This window comes from Melopsittacus undulatus, chromosome 9 (genome assembly GCF_012275295.1).
Source record: "Melopsittacus undulatus isolate bMelUnd1 chromosome 9, bMelUnd1.mat.Z, whole genome shotgun sequence".
Lineage (NCBI taxonomy): Eukaryota > Metazoa > Chordata > Aves > Psittaciformes > Psittaculidae > Melopsittacus > Melopsittacus undulatus.
The window spans coordinates 8,653,953-8,673,722 of record NC_047535.1 but is presented as its reverse complement, the minus strand read 5'-3'; the positions used below and the strand labels follow the sequence as shown (position 1 = coordinate 8,673,722).

Below are 19,770 nucleotides of genomic sequence, written 5' to 3'. Positions count from 1 at the left end.
GAATTAGTGTCCTAGCAGTGGTCTTCCCTTGTCTTGCCTCTTTCTTCTTTGGCCTCCTACCCCACAGCTGTGTCTGCTCTGCTCTCTCTCCTTCCAACTGCTACTTCTTCGAATAAATCAGTGCTACTAAGAGTCATGACAAGGCCAAGCTCCAGCTCTTTCACCTCATCTCCTGGTGTCAGAAGCTCCTGTGGAGCCATCTCTCTGAGCTCACCTCCTCTTTCCTCAGCCATGACCCTAGGACAGGAGCCCCAGTCTTCTTGGTCCTGTAGGATTTCAGGACAGAGGGAGGGCTGTTGCCAGCAGTGAACAGGATCTTCTCCCCTCTTTTCCCTAAAGCCATGATTTGGTTGTCCCAGCAGCAGACTGTCTTAAGCAACTACTTACTGGTTGTACTGGGTGGGTATAACCTTTAAACCCCATGACTCTTCATATGCTCATAAACAATGCAAATATTTTCTGTGATTGCTACCCACCCAACATTTACAGCCTTGGCTGTCCACCAAGCCCAAGAGGGATCATACCAGTCCCTACAAATCATCAAGCTTCAACACTACACTATAGCTGTACATGGAGGGTGATTTCTGTGTTACCCATTTAGCCAGCACAGGGTCTTGCTGAAAGGGCTAAAGAGAGCTTTGGGAATGGGCCGGATCCTTGCCACATTTGGCATCTCCCCAACAGTTGTAGCTGCATATGAGGGCAGAGCATGGTCAGGGGGTTATGAGCTCTAGAGTGTGCATCTGGTGTGGATCACAGCCTGACTTCACTTCCTTCCTCTGGCTCTCTTGTCGCACTCTGCCCGACCATTTCGCCCAGGCCTGCCCTTTGCTAGATGGTACCTAGTTTCATCAGGGCAGAGCCACAGATAGTACTGGCTTCCCAACATGTAGGATAGCTGGTAATCACTCTGTTGAGCCTTTGTGGGCATATTTTCTTTCTCGGGAGCCACCAGGTCTCCCCAGTGGCAACTGGAGAGCATCCAGAGCTGAGGGAGCATAACAGGCTCTTCCCTGTTTATACCTGCCTGAACTGGAGACCGCAACCAGTAAAACAGAGGAAGAGTTCCATCCGCTTGGCCCACAAGGCTCCCTTAAAAGCTGGAGACAGGAAACATTATCTGTTAGGGACTGATCAGGTTTTGTGCTACAGAAGCTCTAGAGGCTCCCACTGACATCCTGCTCCTGTTATTCTGGGCAGAGCCACCAGATTGAAAACAGTCCTGGCTGCAAAGACTTTGCAATTGAACCCAACTACATGAATAAATAGGGCCTGCTCCACCAAGAGACCTACAGCTAAGGGGCTAGGCTCTTCCCATTTAGCCAGGGCTACCAGGCATCACTGTATCTGTGCAGCCTGCACAGTCTAGTCCGAGTCCAGTCCTTGACCATAGAGGACTTTACTGAGTCAGTACCTGGAAGGACAGCAGCAAAGCTAGAAGAAATTCAGGTAATTTCAGCCCTCCATTCCCTCCCCAGCAGCTCATTTAACTTATGGTTTTGATGCTTAACCTCACCATCTTTAGTAATTCCCACAGATAACAAAGCTAGACAAACTTTGAGGCTGGGTAAAATAGAAGGACCTAAACTCAAGGTCACAGGGTACAGTCCACAGCACAGCCAAGGGCTGAACCTAGGTAATTTCAAACTCAGTCCTGTGCCCAGCCTGCTGAGCAACACCACTTCTCATGCATTACCAGCCTGCAAGTCTTTTACTTACATATTTAGAAAAGGGTTTGCTTGATTTTTCAGTAAATACCTGTTGCTGGTGACGATGGCATCGAAAAGGTGTTTGACTGTAGCTGTGCTCCTGCAGCTTCCTCAAAAAAAGGCTTAAAATAATTCACATTAAATACAGGCATCTGCTCCAGTGACTCTCCTGGTAAGATATAAGGCAAAGAAAACAGCTTGGGATTAGGTTCTGTCAGATCTTCCCCCTCTTACTGGTATCTTATACTCCTCAAACCTGTACAAGGGTACACAAGAAAGGTTCAGTTGCATTTCACTTCTCCATATAAAACAATACAAGTTGGTACTTCATTTATGACAAAAATTGCAAAAAACTAGATACATAGAGAAGCATTGTCAGATATTCATCGGTATCCATCAATACCATCAATAACCAATCCCACTTTTATTTAATTTCAAAGTCACCAGTACGTGCTTGATACTAGGCCTGCAATATTTATTTAGGAGGGATAAGGGGAAGAAAACCGAGGGGAGATAAACCATGTATGGAATATTCTTGAAGTATTTTATTTTTCTTCATGCTTAAATGACAGGAAAAATGTTTTGTCATAACAGTTTTCTGGGGTTTACAGATTGGAATAAGAAGCTCTTGAGCTCTGCACACCTATCCATCTATGACAGTAGTACTTCTTGAAGAGGAAAGACTGCGTTAATTACTGTGAAGTGGAAACTGTGCTATAATATCTTGGCAAAAGCCATATATGATGAAAAGCTGCTTGCTCTGCTGGACTTGCACTACTAATAACGTACATGTGTCTACTGGACTATGTGCCTTTTAGGAGTCCGCTGTAACTGGAGGACCTGTGTGGTGTTGGTGTGGATCACTCGTTAATCAAAATCTGACAGCTGAACCCACGATGGTGCAGTGAGAAGAGTCAGCTGGGGCAGGCAGAGGAACAGGAAGAGGCTTTCCCCATGCCAAGTGCTGCCTGTGCTGGTCCACCTCTCAGCATTAGTATGAGCAAGATCCAGAGCACACAGAGACTTGTGGCTGCCTGGTCTGGCATCCTCCTGTGGTCTGAACAAGGACACCAGGGCAGAATTAACCAGCCTCAGGATCAGTCAACCACATGCACTGAGCGGCTGTATCAAAGTGCTTATCAGTCTCTCATTACTAAAGATTATTCTCTGATGTCTGTACCACTTGCAAAACCTGGAACTGGCTGGGTTTGTTCTTCTCTTGTTTCTCCCAGAAGGTATATGCATTGTCAGCACTACTTAACCATTCCAAGGAAGAGATGATCTTTCCTGAGAGGAAATCAGTGTTTCATCTCCACCCAGAAAATCAGCAGGACTGGATCAAATCCACAGTCTGAGGCCTCCATGTAAGCCCAGGGGCATGGCTAGTGAGCATGGCTTGCACCAGCCCTTTAAGTCCAGATGAAAGGCTAATAAAAAAGACTTAAACCCCTGCGTTTCCGTACTCCCACTGTGAATCAGAGGACGCCCATCCTAGTTTGCCTCCCCCATCCCTTTCTTTCCCTTTGGCTTCCTGCCATTGTCTTTGGCAGAGCTGGGCTGGCTGTGGGAACCCAGGGAAAGGGGGCACTTGCTTCTTTTGCCCACTGTACTATTCATATTTCATACTTTCCAGCCTATTCCAGTTTTGCTTGAGTGTGTATATACACACAGACATATATGTACACATTTAGACATGCACACATGCCTACTTTAGACTTGTATTCCTGCATATATACACTTGTATGGTGACCTTGGTCCTTCAGAAAGTGCGTCAGACTCATTTCTGCCACGCTCATGTATTTACATCCACAAACATACAACTCCCACCACTTTTCCTGCAGAATGATGACGCAGAAGGGTAGGATGAACACACCGTGGGAGCGTAACCCAGCACTGCCTTTCACACTGGCACCACCGCATGAAAGCTGTAAGGGGCAATGAATGGCCAACCTGGGCTTCTCTTTGATGGTGTGTAAACAGCTTGTCACAGCTCAGCTCCTAATTGCTGCCTCCATCCAGGAAGGACCCTGAACACCTACACAGTTTTTGCAACAGCAAGCCTTCAGGCTAGGCTCTTGGGCTGCTGGAGCTTTGTTTAATCCAACAGAGCCCTGGGTGCCCTGGAGCAGCTTTCAACATCCTCCCTCCCCTACAGGCATATCCTGTAGCAATCCAGCCTCTGGAATCCTGTAGCAATTCCTGAAGCAATCCAGCCGCTGGAAGCTGCTTCAGTTTGTGTCAGCAGTACAGGTCCCCTCTGCTGCCTGCATGCACCATCCTTCAGTGTCACAAACACACGCACTTCCCAAACTCCTTTATTGCTTGGGAGACCCCGGGTCCAGGAGCAGGTTCCTGTAACTGTAGATTTTCAGGCTGCTGAGGTCAGCTTTTCTTCCTTTTCCTGTTCCTGGGGCAGGCCAAGGCATCTGGCTTTCATTAGCTGTCGGTGCTCTACTCTAGGAAGCAAATTCTAGTTTGGGAAGGACTTCTTGCTTTTCACATCTTGCTTTGAAGAACCTACTATTTAAAAGAAAATGTTTTCTCATCCAATGTCATCACTGGTAATACTGAAAGGCTGCTTTCAGCTTGCCGGAAACTGGCCTCAGGGAGACTTCAACACCTGCTAAAACCCTGCCCTGAGCAGAGGCCTCTACAGAAACCTTCACCACAGTCCTTGTCAGCAAAACTCAGAGCAAGTCCATCACCTCAGACAGCATGTGAGGGAGCTGGGTGCTCTTCCTCCAACCTCAGTGTAAGGGAGAGCAGAGGAACCTCACATGAGAAAGCCAGTTGTGACAAACCCATCAGCAACAGCTGCCAACAGCTGCCCAGTTGGGATGGGGCTGGTAAGCAGCCAGCATCTCCTTGTGAACCCTAACCCCCATCCCACTGTGCAAGGCTTCACAGTGTGTAAAGCTCATCTTTATCCCTGGTGTAACATACAGGAGAGGCCTAGACCTGCCCCCCTGGGTGAGCTGAACAACTCTACTGATGTACCAAGGCTAGATAAAAGGTTACATCCACTGCACCACTAATGCTGGGGCCCTGGACAGACAACATCAGCTCCAAATCACTGCACACAGGGCACATATCACACTGAACATAGGCAGAGAGGCATTTTCTCACCCACTGGGTGGAGTTACCCCCTGGAGACAGATCAGACCAGAAGGGGCTGGGAATGGGAAAGGGGAGGGAAGGAAAAGGGGAAAATCATGGAAGCGATGGTCCCAGCAGCAAAACACAGATAAGAAATAAGCCATGAAAACTCCCTCCCTGCGATTTGCTCTATGAGAAATATCCACTCTCAGCCTTGCCAACACAGCATTTTCTTTAGCTTCCAGCACTCAACCTTTCTTCCTGCCCATATTAAGGTATTCCTGCTTAATTAACACACCTGGAATTTCTGAACCACCTTTCATTTATGTCACTGGGACAGAGACTGCCTTTTCATTCCTATTGTCCACTGCCTAAAACAAGGGCAGGAGCAGGGCTCGCAAGCTCCCACACAGTCACACTGAACAAAGAATGAAATAATACTTTACCAACAATCAGAGCCAGAGCTGAGCTGAGCCTTTTCACAATGCTCAGCTCATCACTTACTGCTGTCCTTCAGACTCCAGCCCCAGAAGGTGTCTATGGACCTTAAAAGACCCTGGGGGATAAGCTTGCTGCCAGTGACACAGAAGGTGAATGTTTCACATTGTCACCATGCACAGGAACAGCATATTGGATCTCCAGCCCTGCACAGGGGATCCTCTCTGGGAATACAGCTCTGCATGTAACTGCTGGAGAGGAACAGAAAATACTACTGATAAACTCTACAGAAACAACGTGAGACATGCCTAACAGCAAAGCGGGGAGCTGAGACACGCTGTCACAGTCTGCTCCTGTGGATACAGCTTTCTGCTGCTTTAGCAGGGTACAGAGTGGTGGGATTAGGGAAATGCTGTCATTCATTGATTGCTTTAACACCAAAGCCTCAACTGAACTGTTTGAAAGTGAGAAATTTCACTGTTCTTTGATGCAGCTGTGCCACACACTGGAGCAAAGGGAAGTGATTTGACTCCTGGACAGCCTGTGCCACTTCCACAGCCAAGCAAAGGGCCCTTGGCAGTGACCTAGGGAGCAAGTACAGCAGTGACTTCAGTTTCAAATCATCCATGAGTCCCTCTGAAATCCGAAACATTTTGGGGGACATGAATCAGCTCAAGCAAGAGCCGGGGCACTGCAGTTACCCCACACCATGGCTTTTGGTCCTGTCAGAGTGATAGTAAATAGCAACCTGTCCTTTGGCTTTTTTATAACAAAACCTGGCAAAAATTCATTGCATCAGATGTCTTTTGGAGAATGGGTCACACTGCTGTTAAATACATCCCTTGTTCTGCTGTACCCTGCAATGCTCAGGCAGAAAAGGAGGATTTTAATAAAAGAATAAAGATCTCTTGTTGGGTGGTTGGCTGTGTCCAACCAGGCAAAACACACCAGGCAAAGCTTTGTGTTCCCATAATACAGGCAAAATGAGAAAACATACTGAACATTGAGGGTGGTCAGTTCTCACTGTTATTCAGGACTCATTGATTGGTAGCTTTGATTCCTACAGTAAGCAGGGAAGGAGATGTTCAATTGCTGAGGAAACCTCAGGAAACCTCTTAAGGTGAAAAGAAAGGTGCCTTTCCCATCTGCTGTATCAGCATCAGCCCATCCATCCCTGAAACCAGGTCTCAGGGAAGCCAGGTTGGAAATTAGGGGCTTGTAAAGGGAAAGAGGCTCCCTGTTCAAGGGAAAATGACCTTGGTCATGTCACCCAGAGCCCCCAAACAACAAAATTTCAGCGATTATTTTGTTTTTCCTCCTTTCCTTGTGTTTTGTTTGCAAAAGTATTGTTTTGGAGGAGGGATTTAAGACTTGTGCTTACAAATAGAATAGAATATAACTTGCATAATGGAAGCAGTTCAGTTTTACATGGCTTTTTCTTCATGTTTACACAGCTGGCCAGATACCATTAAAACATTTTTTCTCAGGAGGCAGTGTGGTCTAGTGGAATGAGCATGGGCCTAGGAGTCAGGAACTCCCACATTGTAGTTTTGGGTCACCAGTAATTTACTTTGGTGCTCAGAGAGAGTCATTTAACCCCTGTGTATGTCAGTGTCCCAGAAAGATACTTCCTCATCACAGCTTGATGTTGGGGATCAATTTGGTAGTCCTGGGCCAGGGGATGACTAAGGTCCTGATGTGGTACCCAGGGTCATCAAATAAAGACAGCAGAGGGATACACTGGCTCTAACTTTCTTTTCTGTTTTCACCTCTTGAGGATTTGGCTTAGCTGGTCTCTGAATCAGAAATGATGCATCTGACATGGTCTTGCACAAGTCTTTCTGCTCCAAATTGAGATCATCCATAACTGCACTGCAATAGTTTGTCACTTTTCCTAGTAGTAAAGGAACACAAGCCTTCTGGGCAAGCCCACCACAGCTTTGTGGATCCTCAGTGAAGTGAGAAAGCAAACAAGTAGCAGCACTGACTTTTAGAAAAGGAAATACTAATGACTGAAAAGCATCAATTTCCAAAAAGCTGATGAGCATCAAATATTGCACCTGAACAGGAGCTTGCATGGTGATGGGATTGGACATACTGTGAAAGAACTGGCTCTTGTTCTAGCTCAGACAGGTAAATATCAAATAAACTCTAAACTGATACTGAACTAGGGCCTATCCTGTGACACCACTGGAAATTAGAGCCTTCCTTCATAGATTCCTTCAATTCAGGATACTTTTGCCATAGCACTGAGATTACAGAATAGACCACATTTGACCTGGAAACTGCATGTTCACCAATCAGTATCACTTCTGGGTGACAATGATGGAAACAATCCTACAGGAAGATGTTTTGGCAGGTAGCTAAACTGTGATTTTACCCATTAAACATCCGTGTTGTTTACTTCTCCCACTGTTGTTACGTCTGGTAACTGCTTTGTTTGTGTTTCACTCTGCTGTTAATAATGGTTTTATGTGATGGAATACTGGAGATCATCCAGCAAACAAATGTTCCAAGTCAGGCAAGAGCTATTTTGTTGCTCCACTCTGGTTCCGTTCTTCCCTCTCTTGGTTTCTCAGGGCCTGTAATAAAAAGGAAAAGTTCCTTGCAAAACTCGGGGACTGGCCTTGCTGATGGACTGTATCTGGAATTTTGTCAGCAGCTTGAGGGGATTTTTGTCAACAACTTGAGTCACTTTAGAGAACTGATCTGCTCTTTGTAAAGCAACCTTCTGCAAAAGATGGGTGTGGGAAAAGCACAACATCAGACAGGCAGAGTGGTACAAAGTGCTTTCTCAGGGCTTCTGGATACAGGGAAAGGATGTCTCAAGGCATGAGGGAGACAGAATTGGAGGTGGCCAAAGCCCGGGATAGTCTTGCAGGCTGTGTCTGTTCAGCTGCTCTAACCTGCCGATGAGGCCATGGGACTTTGTAACTGATGCGGGGTTAGTGACCATGCAAAAGGTCTTGGTGCTTCCTCTGACTCCATGGTTGTGCCAAACACTGGCACTGACCCCACTGAATCCCAGGAACACTGGAGGTACAGGACCCATGGACTCTTCCACCCTGGCGGAGCAGGGCTCTCCCCAGCTTCATACCCGGTCAACCAAGGCTCTGTCCAGACAACGATGGAGACAGCAGGACCCCATTGGCAGCCTGTTCCCATGCTGCATAAGCTCTCTGAGTGAAGAAGTTTTCCCAAATGTCCAAACTGAACCTCTTGAGCCACAGACTGTGGCTGCAAAGCTCCACTGCAATCCAAGGTTCAGGAATCAGACCTTCTGCTCCGTTACTGCCAAACTCTGAGGCTGGTGAGGAACAGAGGAAGGTGGCAACATTTGAGCAGCATTTCTGGACACATTTGAGAAAAGTACAGGTTTTTAACTCATTTTCATAGGTGATGGGGAAAGATTTTTAAAATGGAGTATATTCTGTTCATGAGGAACAGCCAAAAGAAACTGAGAGATTTCCTCTTCTGGATGGCAGACCTTAACAGCAAAGGAATTTGAGTCTTCAGGGTATCTTTAATCCAATATTAGAACCTCCTGGAAGCAGGAGTTATTAATGGACTTGTTGCTGGAAGCTCAGCTCGAGTGTTTAAATGGCTGTGAAACATACTCCTGATGGGAGAACAAGCACAAACCCAACAGCAAACAGGACTATGTTATGGGATATTCCCACCTCTGCTAATAAAGTTCTCTTTTCAATGCTGAAGTCTTGAGCTAGTTTTAAAACAGTCTTGTAAAAGCGCCTTATGTTTCGTAAGTGACACCTTATGAACATGGGTGCAAGGGATAAATGGGGATTTTACAGACCTGACAGAGGAAATCTGCTGCCTGAGCTCAGGGTGGGTGCATGGTCTGCCATGAAGAGTTATCAGCATCTACAGTGATCTATAAATATCCAATACTACCACTTAGGGAATTAGGGGTTTTGCCTTTTAGTAGCCTTATTAATCTAATTGACACTTACTTCAGTGGGTTTGCTCAGGTATTTCATTACCAGATGATGTATTCAGGTCAACCCTCGCAGGTTAATGCAGAACCCCACTCCCTCAGCAGGGTCTGAAAATCTAGGTCAGTTTGCATAACTTTGATGAATCTTTAGAACTAAAATGATTAAGTGACAACTTGCATGGACTCCCTGCTGAGGTCTCTGACCTTAAATCATGGAGGTCACAAAAAATATGTTAAGAATCTAAATAAACTCCAATTCAGAAGTCCTCTAAATTAAGCATCTGTGCAGTGGTGGCATCAATATAGCTTAAAGGAAGTGCACAACACTGTAGTTTCTTAAGAACTACAGCATTTCATAGGAATTTCGCAGATTTCAAAAAATACCTTTTTTGCCTCAACCCCACCAAATACATTTTTTGAAAGACAATGGGAAAGAGAAACCCTTCAAGTTCAGAATGCATCAGTTCTGCAAATTCTTCATAAAGCCATTAACTGTGGTTTCAGGGTTGCACAGAATAAAATGAAGACATTTTTCCACACCATACCAGGATAGGTGCAAACATTCAGTGTTTGAGCTTCATGGGTACAATGACAAAGATCCCATCCTACATCACTGAATAAATCATCAGGCAAGAACTCTTCCTGACTGCACAAGACAACCACGATGACGCATGTGCTTGGTATTAGAGGCCATGATGCTGTGTAAAACTAATGTCCAAACCCAGATTTTCTTTCACTATAGCATATGTTCTGTTTTGGAATGGGAGCCTTGCCAGAGCTTGGGGTGTGAGCAGTCACATACTGGAGACTGCAGGGGGAACAGGAAGCGCAGGGAGGACTGTGAGTCCATTCCTGCATCCCTGGGAGCTTGTGCCAAGAGGAAAAAGTGAGGGGGGTCAGGAGCTTTTTTTATAGGTTCCTCTTTGGAAGGGGGATCATGCTCACTCACAGTTCCCATTGCATCTTTCCCTCATACCCAGAGACCAGCACTGACTACCTCAAGCAGTCCTAAATTCTCACCCAGGGCACTCTGTGCTCTCCCGATGGCTGGAGCAGGTGATGGAGGGAGGATGTGACATACCCATTGAGAGTGCCATTCTAAAATGAACAATAATTCCATTCTTCAGTCACTGGCACTGTACAGCATTGCCTCCTGATGTCTTTAGCTCAGAATTACTTGAACCACAAACAAAGTCATGACGTTTGTTTGTGATTTACATGAAGCAAGGAATCCCACAGCATTTACGTCTCCTCTGACTCATGTTTTGGTATACCTCATCATGGACCTTCGCACAGATTTGACCCTGGACACAAAGGAAACCCAAGGAGAGGACGGCTGTTTTTGAGACAAATCCCATAGTACAGATTTGTTATGTGGAAAGGATTATGACCCAGCCTTCGCCTCCTGCTACATGCACTGAAGACAGTGTGGGTTGTGTGTATGGGTGCCAGGCCAGCAATTTCTCTTGTGTGTTTATTTAGCAAAGTGAAAGTCCCAAAAATGTAAAGCAAGCAGCACCTTAAGCCTTCAAAATCCTTGCTCCTCATGACAGTGGGTCTATCTGAGCAGTAATTCCAGCGTTAAATGGAAAATAACCATACTGTGATTTTACTTTGCAGACCAAACCTGCCTCCTGCCAGGGCCACACACAGAACTGCTTTAAGCTCCAAGGGAAGCATCATTAGCCACAGCAACAAGGGATGGGCAGTAACTGGGGAAGGTTCTGCAAGCCACCCAAAACATGTTTGAGATGATGGGGTGCACCAAAGCAGTTCAACCGTGCACTGCTTCTATGCTTCAAGTCATCTTGTTTTTAAAAACACTGCAAGTATTTCAAACCTCACTTCTTAGCCAAGAAGAGGAACTTGCTATTTATAAGAGGCAGCAGCACTGAAGCATTGGGGGATTTAAATCTTCTTTACCAGGGTGAGTGCACTGGGGCAGGTTTCCAAGCTGCAGCTGGGGCTTTCTTCTGTCCCTGAGTTCTGCCTGCATATTTGTAATCACAGCAATGTGTGTACAGCTGCTATGGTTTTGCCTGCAAAAGTCATGGTAAATGCATTTCAGCACTGCTGCATCTTCCATGTGTGAGTCTTGGATTGACATCCTTTAGAACTGGGTCCCAAATGGCACATTTTGTATATTAGTATTTAATGCCAGTCTATAATTAGAAGATGAATTTTTTCCAGAGCTAATGAAAAGATGCCCTAGCAACCTCTGGATCTGATCCCAAATCCATTAATACAGTTCAAGTGATTCTGTTTGATTTTATGTGGGACAGACCAAAGTTTGAAGAAAGATGCTGCCAAGTATCTCCAACCAGGAATATGCTGAAACTTGGTAAAAAAGGATGTAAGAATTCAGCCTGCATCTGCCCCTGCTACATCCAACTTGGAGAGAAACTGGGAAAATTCAATGAGTAATACTTCCTGAACTATGATGGCATATTAATGGAAATGTGGCAAAGAATTAGCTCCCATGGAAAAATTAAGAAAAATATATTTCTATCATCATAATGAATACTTGAGCTGTTGTTATGAATCAGTAGTGTCAGTCTGCAGAGCCAAAGATGCTAAGTGCAGGGATACAGTGAACCTCAACTGCATTTCTTTCCAAGTGCACCAGCCTTTGTGTGGATTTTTACCCATGATGTCCTGCCACACTGAGCTCCAGCGACTACTTGACACTGGGCATTTGGCTCCATTTCATATCCAGTATCTCCAAACACAGACTCCACACCAAAATTAATAGTTCCCAGCACTTCCACACCCAGTTGTCACCCTGGTGCCCAGAAGTACACTTGATTTAGCACATGGGATCACAGGTTACTGACGATAAATCTGAAAGGAGGGATCCTAAGCCAGCCCAACCCTAAACACAGCCCAACCCCTCCATACTCCGCTTGTCATCGTTGCAACACCCATCCTGCGTATGCCTTTCTGTTTGGATAATGTCCTTCAACATTAACTAGGAGCCTATTAAAATGCACCAAAAAAGCACCAAGCAGCCACCACACTGAAGGTATGCTGCATTTCCAAATGGGGTTCATGGTCTGGCACATGCTCAGTCAACAAAGAGGTTTGCAAGCATTTGGGGAAATGCCAAAAGAACATTACTGTTGAAAACCCAGTTTTCACAGGTGAACAGCAAGAATGGAACATTTTCACTGACCAACCTGTCTCTTTGGGATGAGCACGTGGTGAGCAGAGCCCAACAGAGCAGATGGGGCTGGTGGGTGCAGTGGATTAAGCATATCCCAGAGTCCTGCTTTGACCGCAGGTTTCCCATCAGCTCCCAGCAGAGCCCATGTCTGTTCTCCACAGGCAGAGCCTTGAAAATGCAGTCAGAGCTGTGAAAACACTACCTACCTTGCGCCAGGAGGGCAGGCACCAGAGCACAGCATCTTCAGTTCCTGCCATGGTCCAGTCATCAGCTTTTGGGATTTATCAGCAAGGTAAATCCTGCTTACAAACTGTCAAGTCGACAAAGAAACACACTGTAAAACAATGAAGCACCACAGTGAAAGGCCAATGCACTTTACAAAGAAAGGCTGAAAAGGTCACCAGAATGTTTGTGGAAAGGGTACAAGCATTTTTAAGCTTTGAACAATGAGACCTAACGGTGGATAAGGAAACCACTGTGTTACCACCCCAGTGAGTGAATAAAATTGCCACAGACTCTGAATTAACTGTAAACCAATTGTGCTCTAATGAAACCGTCTACAGTACAGATACCAGTTCACGCACCCCCGTGTCATCAGCAGAACAGGTTGTTAGTGATGTTCTTCTGGAACTTCTCTTAAAAGCTGAGATCTCCCACTCCCTCTGGATGGCCTTTGCACAAGACAGATAAAAGGGGAACTTCCTGTCCATAAGCACACAGCATAGGAAGAGATCAATGCTTAATCTTCTGATATTTGGCACGAATCTTAAAATTCAGGGTTATTTCCTACCTGACGCTCCCAACAGCGTATCTTACTTATTTACAGAAAGACAGGGATTAACAACACCTCATGACATCTTTATTTTAATGAAATTTAAAAAGGCAGTTATTAGTTATACATACACACAACTGATTCTGTACTTGTTAGTCATAAATATAGAACATTCAGAAGTACAAAATACACTTTATCCACAGCACAATTTCACATCAATATGAAGAGTTTAAACAGATACGTAACCAAGTGCCTAACAATGACAGAAGCCCATTTTTGGAGTTGTTTTATTTTTCTTTTTCTTTTCTCTATTTTCTTCTTTATTTTTACAGACCATTAATCTACACAAAGTAATCAGTGCCGCAGTCATCAGTTCCACAAAATGCACTCCAGTTTAGAGTAGGAAAAGATTGACCTTCTAAAGACAATTAGATGCCATCACCTTTTCTTTGCTCCTTTAACAGAAACAAAACCAAGTCCACATTCTCTTTTCTCACAGCCAACAACTGTGAAAAATGGGACTCTGGCAAAAAAAACACCCAAAGCCAAACTTGAGCACTGCCAAGAAAATATCTGAAGTAGGAATTAGTCCACTCGATACCTTGCAAACAAATAGCAACAGCAGTATGACACTGATAAGGCATTAATGACAAAATGGCTGTATTATTCTCGAAGAAAGAGTACACCTATGTATAAAAATATATGTCATAGCAATTGGGTAAATCCAACACTATTTAACACTGTGCCCAAAGTAATTAAGAGTTAAAAAGGCAGTACTGCAAGAAGTATTTACAGTTTCATACTGTACTTCAAAACAACAACAAAAAAGGCAACAAAGCTACAAATGGAACTATCTGGTTAAAGCATCACCATAGGTACTGCCAGTAGCACTTATAACAGGTAATGTGATGGAGTCCCTCTTGTTAAACAGGATTGCTTGTCTGAATAAACTAATTTAAGTATTTTAGTATCTAAAATCTTCTCAGTCTACATGCCTGCGCATTGAAATAATTCACCCAGACCATTACTATTTGCAGTTTTTTGCTTCACCAGCTTAAAACCCAAAAGATTCAGTGTCAGGAAACACCATGTTTGCAACACAGCTTGATCAGGAATGACAGCTTTATTTCCAGCTTAAAAAACGCAAAAGAAACAAGAAGTCCACCACCTGTGTAATTCTGGAAACCGGCAGCCACAGTGTCAGCAAAGCTACACCAACGGCACATGATAAGAATGTTAGCATTCCAAATGCACTTTATAACTTTAGCTATAAGATAAATAAGTTGCTTCACTACCCAAACACATGATAAAAAGACACAGCACAGCCAACGCTACACAGCTTTTTTTGGCCACAAAACCTGGGATGAGGCTGTTTCAGAGGAGCAAGCCACTGACACGACAGCAGCACACGGCAAGGGCAGAGTGGGCTGCCCAGCAGCAGTAGCAAATGCTGAGCTTGCTCATTTGCTCAGTCAGAAGCACAAAGTTGCCAAACTCCTGAAGCTCATTAAGTGCTCCCTCTTCGCTGGCTCAGGAATGGCACCACAACACCTGCCATTCGGGCATGGGAAAGTGCTGGGGAGATGGGATGGCTGGAAATGGGAGGGAAGACAAGGAAGGTGGAAATGTCAAGAAGAAAGTACTAGATCGGGTGGCAGATGATAACGGCTCAGAGGGAAAACCCAAACCTGGCACTATCTGGACTGCACCTTAATGGAGTAGCCATCCCCTTTCCCAACCAGAAAGGCAGGAGTGGTCTACAAGGTGAGCAGCAGTCCGGGCTCCAATACCTCAGGCGTATTGGCTTTAAGAAACTAATACTGTATTTAAAAAAACAAAAACAAATAAGAGATGTGCTTGAAATTCTAACAGTGCACTTCTAACTGCACAACCAACTGCTGTACATGAGAAGCCTTCTACAGTAGTATAAAAATCATGACACACTGAGGAAGATAGCATCGCTGATGCTAGGATACAGAAAATTACTTTAAAAACCTTATTTTTAGATTGAATTCAGAAACAAAGTATACTGTAACTACACTTAGAGCAGTTTGTTAGGTAAAATAAAAGAGAAGAGCAGCATTTTTTTTCAAATAATTTTTCAATTTATGGAGAAATATTTTTAAACATTTTAGAAGAAGTGACATTTACATCACGTCAAGCAGCTTCTGTGCAGAGATAGAAACTGCTCTTCTACTGCTTTCTCCCTGGCAATCAGCTCCTTTCAAAAGCATGCTCCATTGTACAGATGCTGACCACCTTGCTCAGCTAGTGCAGCATCTAGGCACCATTTACAGAGCTCAATGAATTTCATTCTGGGATAGTAGAGCTTTGTCCATCTCATTCAATGGGCAGTCATTCATCGTGAATGCAAAAGGGAGAAGGCTCCAAGGGAATAAGCATGCATGGATTTAAAGGAATAGTGCATGGCTTGCTCACCTAAGAAGGTATTTTCCCAGTCTCTGGCAGAGAAGAGATCTACAGATTTTTGTTTGCTCTCAGTGTGATACTGGTGAGGTAAGTACAGACCAGGAGATCTGAGGCCTTTCCAGTACTTCATCTAGAGACATAAAGAGTCCCTAGCCTTAGCTCACAGGGTAAGACATCAGTCCCAGATTTAGCAAGAGAAACAGTAGGAAGGACTCTTCCTGGATACTGAAAACTACATGCTCTTCTCAGAGAAAGTCAGGAAAGCAAAGCCAGATGGGAACATCACAATATGGCCGTTAAAGTCGCACCCCTGGGTTGTGTTTGCTGCAGCCCAGCCACCTGCATTGCTTGCCAGCATGAAACCTGTGTGAGCAGATCAGCCTGTGGTACAGGGGCCTGCCGGCTTTCCAAGGCATTATCTTGACAGGATGGACTGCGTGATGTGCATGTGTGTGAGGAGCTATAAGATGGCAAATTGTAGTGCTGTGAAGTCTAAGAGTTGCTGTGGACATTGAGACCTTCTAAATGGGGGCAATGCCCTGGGCTGATGTTTCAAGGTCTGAGATGGTCCCTGAACAGGCAAAGGCGGAGGGCAGCTGTCCCCTTCCTCCTCTGGAAAGGCTGGCTGCTACTGTCCAACCTCAAAGGTTATGAACAATCTGCATGTGGGAACTCCGGGTTCCATCATGAGCAATTCCTTCTCCTTCCATCCCAGAAGAAATGATCTGGATAAAAATGCTGACCTTAGAACTCAACCTCTGTAACTCACCATGCGTCTGAAATACTGAATAAAAAACTTTCTACCTCATTTCTGATGAAGACATATGGTGGGTGACTCATCCAAGAGAAAGGTGATTAACCTACCCCTGCAGAAAAGCATACAGCATTCAGAACAGTCAAGAGTCCTCAACATACTTGGTAAGCTGAAAATCCCATATTTAACAGAATAGGATTAACAGGGTTAAACAGAAGGGATTGCTTGGGAATCCAAGCAAAAATTGTTATCACTGTGTACGCAGTGGACAACAGTCCAATTGATATCTATTACCAACTCACTCTAAAAAAATTATACATTACAAAACCATCTCACTGCTGGTAGCAAATGATTTCCTAGTAATAGGCCACCACCTTGCACTGTTAAAATGTGACATTTCACAGTATAAAAAAGTACTTCACAGAAAGGAAATGCACCAAATATAGAAAATGCAATCTCGATGTCTTTACAGTCATTTTTTATGAGGCGGTATTTTTGGGAAAGAAAGAACAACAGAAATTAAAGCAGCCACTGAGAAATGCAGAGAGTGACAGGCCTCGATTCAGTGCAAAACCAGACTAATAGCTTATGTAAGTTAATGTTTGTTCTGAATAGAGAACCACCTGAATTATAAGCAAGAACACCTATGTTAAGTGATGGAGAGTCCCATGATACCTAAATCATCCATGTGTATCAGCAAACTTTTCAGTGCACTCCAGAATGGACCCTTTTTAAAGGCAAAAGAAACCAGTACAGGAAATCACTTCATACAGCACAAGATATACATAAAGTACCAAAATGTACACACATTCAAGTTTAAGTTAGAAAAGGCAGAGCTGAATCTTCAGCGAGACAGGCCTACATTATGTTGCTTAATCTCACATTCAAAGTGACCTAAAAACTACAAGAATAAAAGAAAACAATATTTTGTCTGCTTCCACAAACTTAAGCTTAAAGCAAGGCATTGGAATTGAGCGGTAGGCACTGTAACACAAAATTACCTTACCTTTTCTTTGTTAGTCTTTGTTACTTCATTATCTATTTAAAAATTACCATTCAAAGGAAATATTAGGTATCATTCACATTCAAATATTTAAGACTCAGAGATTTTTTTTTCTTAAATCAAGCAAAGTTTTTCATCTCTGAGGTAGATGACATTAAATAATAATAAAGGAGCTGTCAATGAACACCAATAAGTGCTGGAGCTCCTCTGCTGGCACTGATGCACCCTAAAGAAGAGAGAGCAAGCCCTACACCACTATCCAAAACATGAGAAATGCGTCTTCTGGTTTAGTAGCTTCTATAGAAATGCAACACAGAAAAAGCAGAGCCAAAATTATACTTGAAATGGCCTTGGAGAAGAACTTCCATTCCTGCTTTGCAAACTACTCCGAAAATGGTGGAAACATGCCCAGGTCAGCAAAATCTTCGATGTTGTAATTGCCAGTACCCTGTGTTGGATCCCCTGGCATTGGCAGCATGTCCTGCATGATAAGGAAAAATCAAAGTGAAGTGTCACTTCCTGACATGTTATCCAGATACAAACTGTTTCCTGTTCATCTTTTCAATGTAAAACCAGAAAAGACCAAGTTTAGATAAACAAGGTGAAAAGCAGACATGTGCAGGGGGGTAGGCTAAGGCTTGTGTGCTACTTATGTTTTGCTGAAGTGTTTCTGAACAGGAGGTGGGGCTTTAACAGGTCAGAAGTTTTGGATTGCTCCTCTGAATAAGGCACATTTGAGCTGACACATACTCCTCCCAGACTGAAACACCTCCCTTTAGAATAGGTAACTACACATGGAGAGAAACAAACTCTCTGTTTTTGCTATATGGGAGGTATTCACACACTCCTGCACAGAAAGCAGCTCTTGCTGTATAAGTTTCAGTATGGGGAGGGTATCACCTGCTCACCAGCAAGTCAGTGAATGTGTTACTGCTCCTGAGGAGCACTAAAGACTGGACATCCACCCCAGCTAACAAGATGCCCAAGCAGCCTTCATGAATGTACAGAGGCAAAGGAAATATCAGGAACTTCTTGGGAGAAATGGGATTTCATGGTAATTGCTCCCATGTGTCTTGAGCCAAGTGAGGTCCCTGCAGGAGGCTTCAAAAAATACTCAACCTTTCCTCTCAGCTGGAGACTGAAGCCACAGGGAAAAGATATCCCTTGCTGAGAAAACCAGAGCTTATGCTTGCCTTTCCTGTCAGTCCTTACAATAACAAGCTCTTACTGCAAAGCCAAGTTTTGCCAGGGATAGCTCATTATCCTTACAATAAGACAAAACCTAAAGAGCAAACAAGAAAACTCACAGGGTTGGCTCTGTGAAGGAATAACTACTATGAACTGCTTTGTACTGATAAATTACTCCAAAATAAGATAGATTAGAATCCATTTGAGATCTCTTCAGCATCCCTGTGGATGGTGGTGAAACAGGCTGTGAACACAGCTGGCTGTTTCTCAGCCTTCATTTTCTGACCAAAACTTGCACTTATTTTAAGTTTTTCCACATTCCTTCCCAGCCAAGGGGAAGTTGTAGCTGCCCTCACCTATTTACACTTCCATTTCTAAAGACATTTCTGCTGCTGGAGCCTCTGTAGCAAGGTCACCTCAGGTACAGACCCAGCAAGGTAGCTCTCCTCTTGAGTTTGCCTCTCGCTTTATGTCCAGCAAACAGAGTTGGCTTCAGGCACAAACAATGCAAGCAGCTTCTTGGAAGTATTTTAACTGGGCTCATCTAGGTTATCAATCACATGCTGCTATTGCCCTAATTCCCTCCAAATGCACAGTCCTCTAAGACCTCTGCAGGTGAGCCCAGTTCTCCCTTTTTCCCTTGTCCCTCCTTCCTACTAATTCCATAAAACATCTGCTGGGACAAAAAGTTGCTGCTTGGATCTCCATGTCTCTGTGGGCCACCAGGTCCATGGAATTACCCTGAATACGCTTTTGGGTTAAAGTATGTGCAAAGCCATTAAACTTTGCTAACAGAGAGGGATGCCACAGATTACTCTTGCCTGGGCCATGGGGTAAGAGCATGCAGACAGGCAGTTACTCCAGATGTAGTAATGTTATTTGTTCCTCTGTGAAGCAATGGTTTGCTCACACAGGAATATTTTCAGGCTAATGTCTCTCCTGTATCATTCCTGTAAGTGACTAAGCATGAGCCTGGTCTTGCAGGTGAATTTACTTTCTAAAAGATAATGAGGTGCCCACTTCAAACCTTTCTTGGGGCTTGAGTTGTCTTTTCTGCATTTATCTGCATTGTTTTCTTGCAAACTGCCTTCTTGATCAAATTAAAAAACAAGTTATACAAGGATAGTGGCCTTATTAGTTAACTTATGAAGTCCTACTCCATCTGTAGTGAACGCCCCAAGTTATACTTAATATTAAAAAATCAGCTAGTTGAAGAGGAATTTTTACCAGCTATCTGATATCGGACTGGCTTTAACCTTAAA

The 19,770-nt window shown here is 44.1% G+C and overlaps 1 protein-coding gene across 1 annotated transcript in view; it reads right to left on the bottom strand.

The window, feature by feature from the left end:
• Positions 1–13,198: 13,198 nt before the first annotated feature.
• ARNT2 (aryl hydrocarbon receptor nuclear translocator 2) overlaps positions 13,199–19,770 on the bottom strand; it is a 104,209-nt gene continuing 97,637 nt past the window's right edge. The window contains exon 19 of the mRNA XM_034066267.1: positions 13,199–17,801. Coding sequence (XP_033922158.1) covers positions 17,703–17,801 — 99 coding nt within the window. The 3' untranslated portion in view covers positions 13,199–17,702. The remainder of the gene's footprint in view (positions 17,802–19,770) is intronic.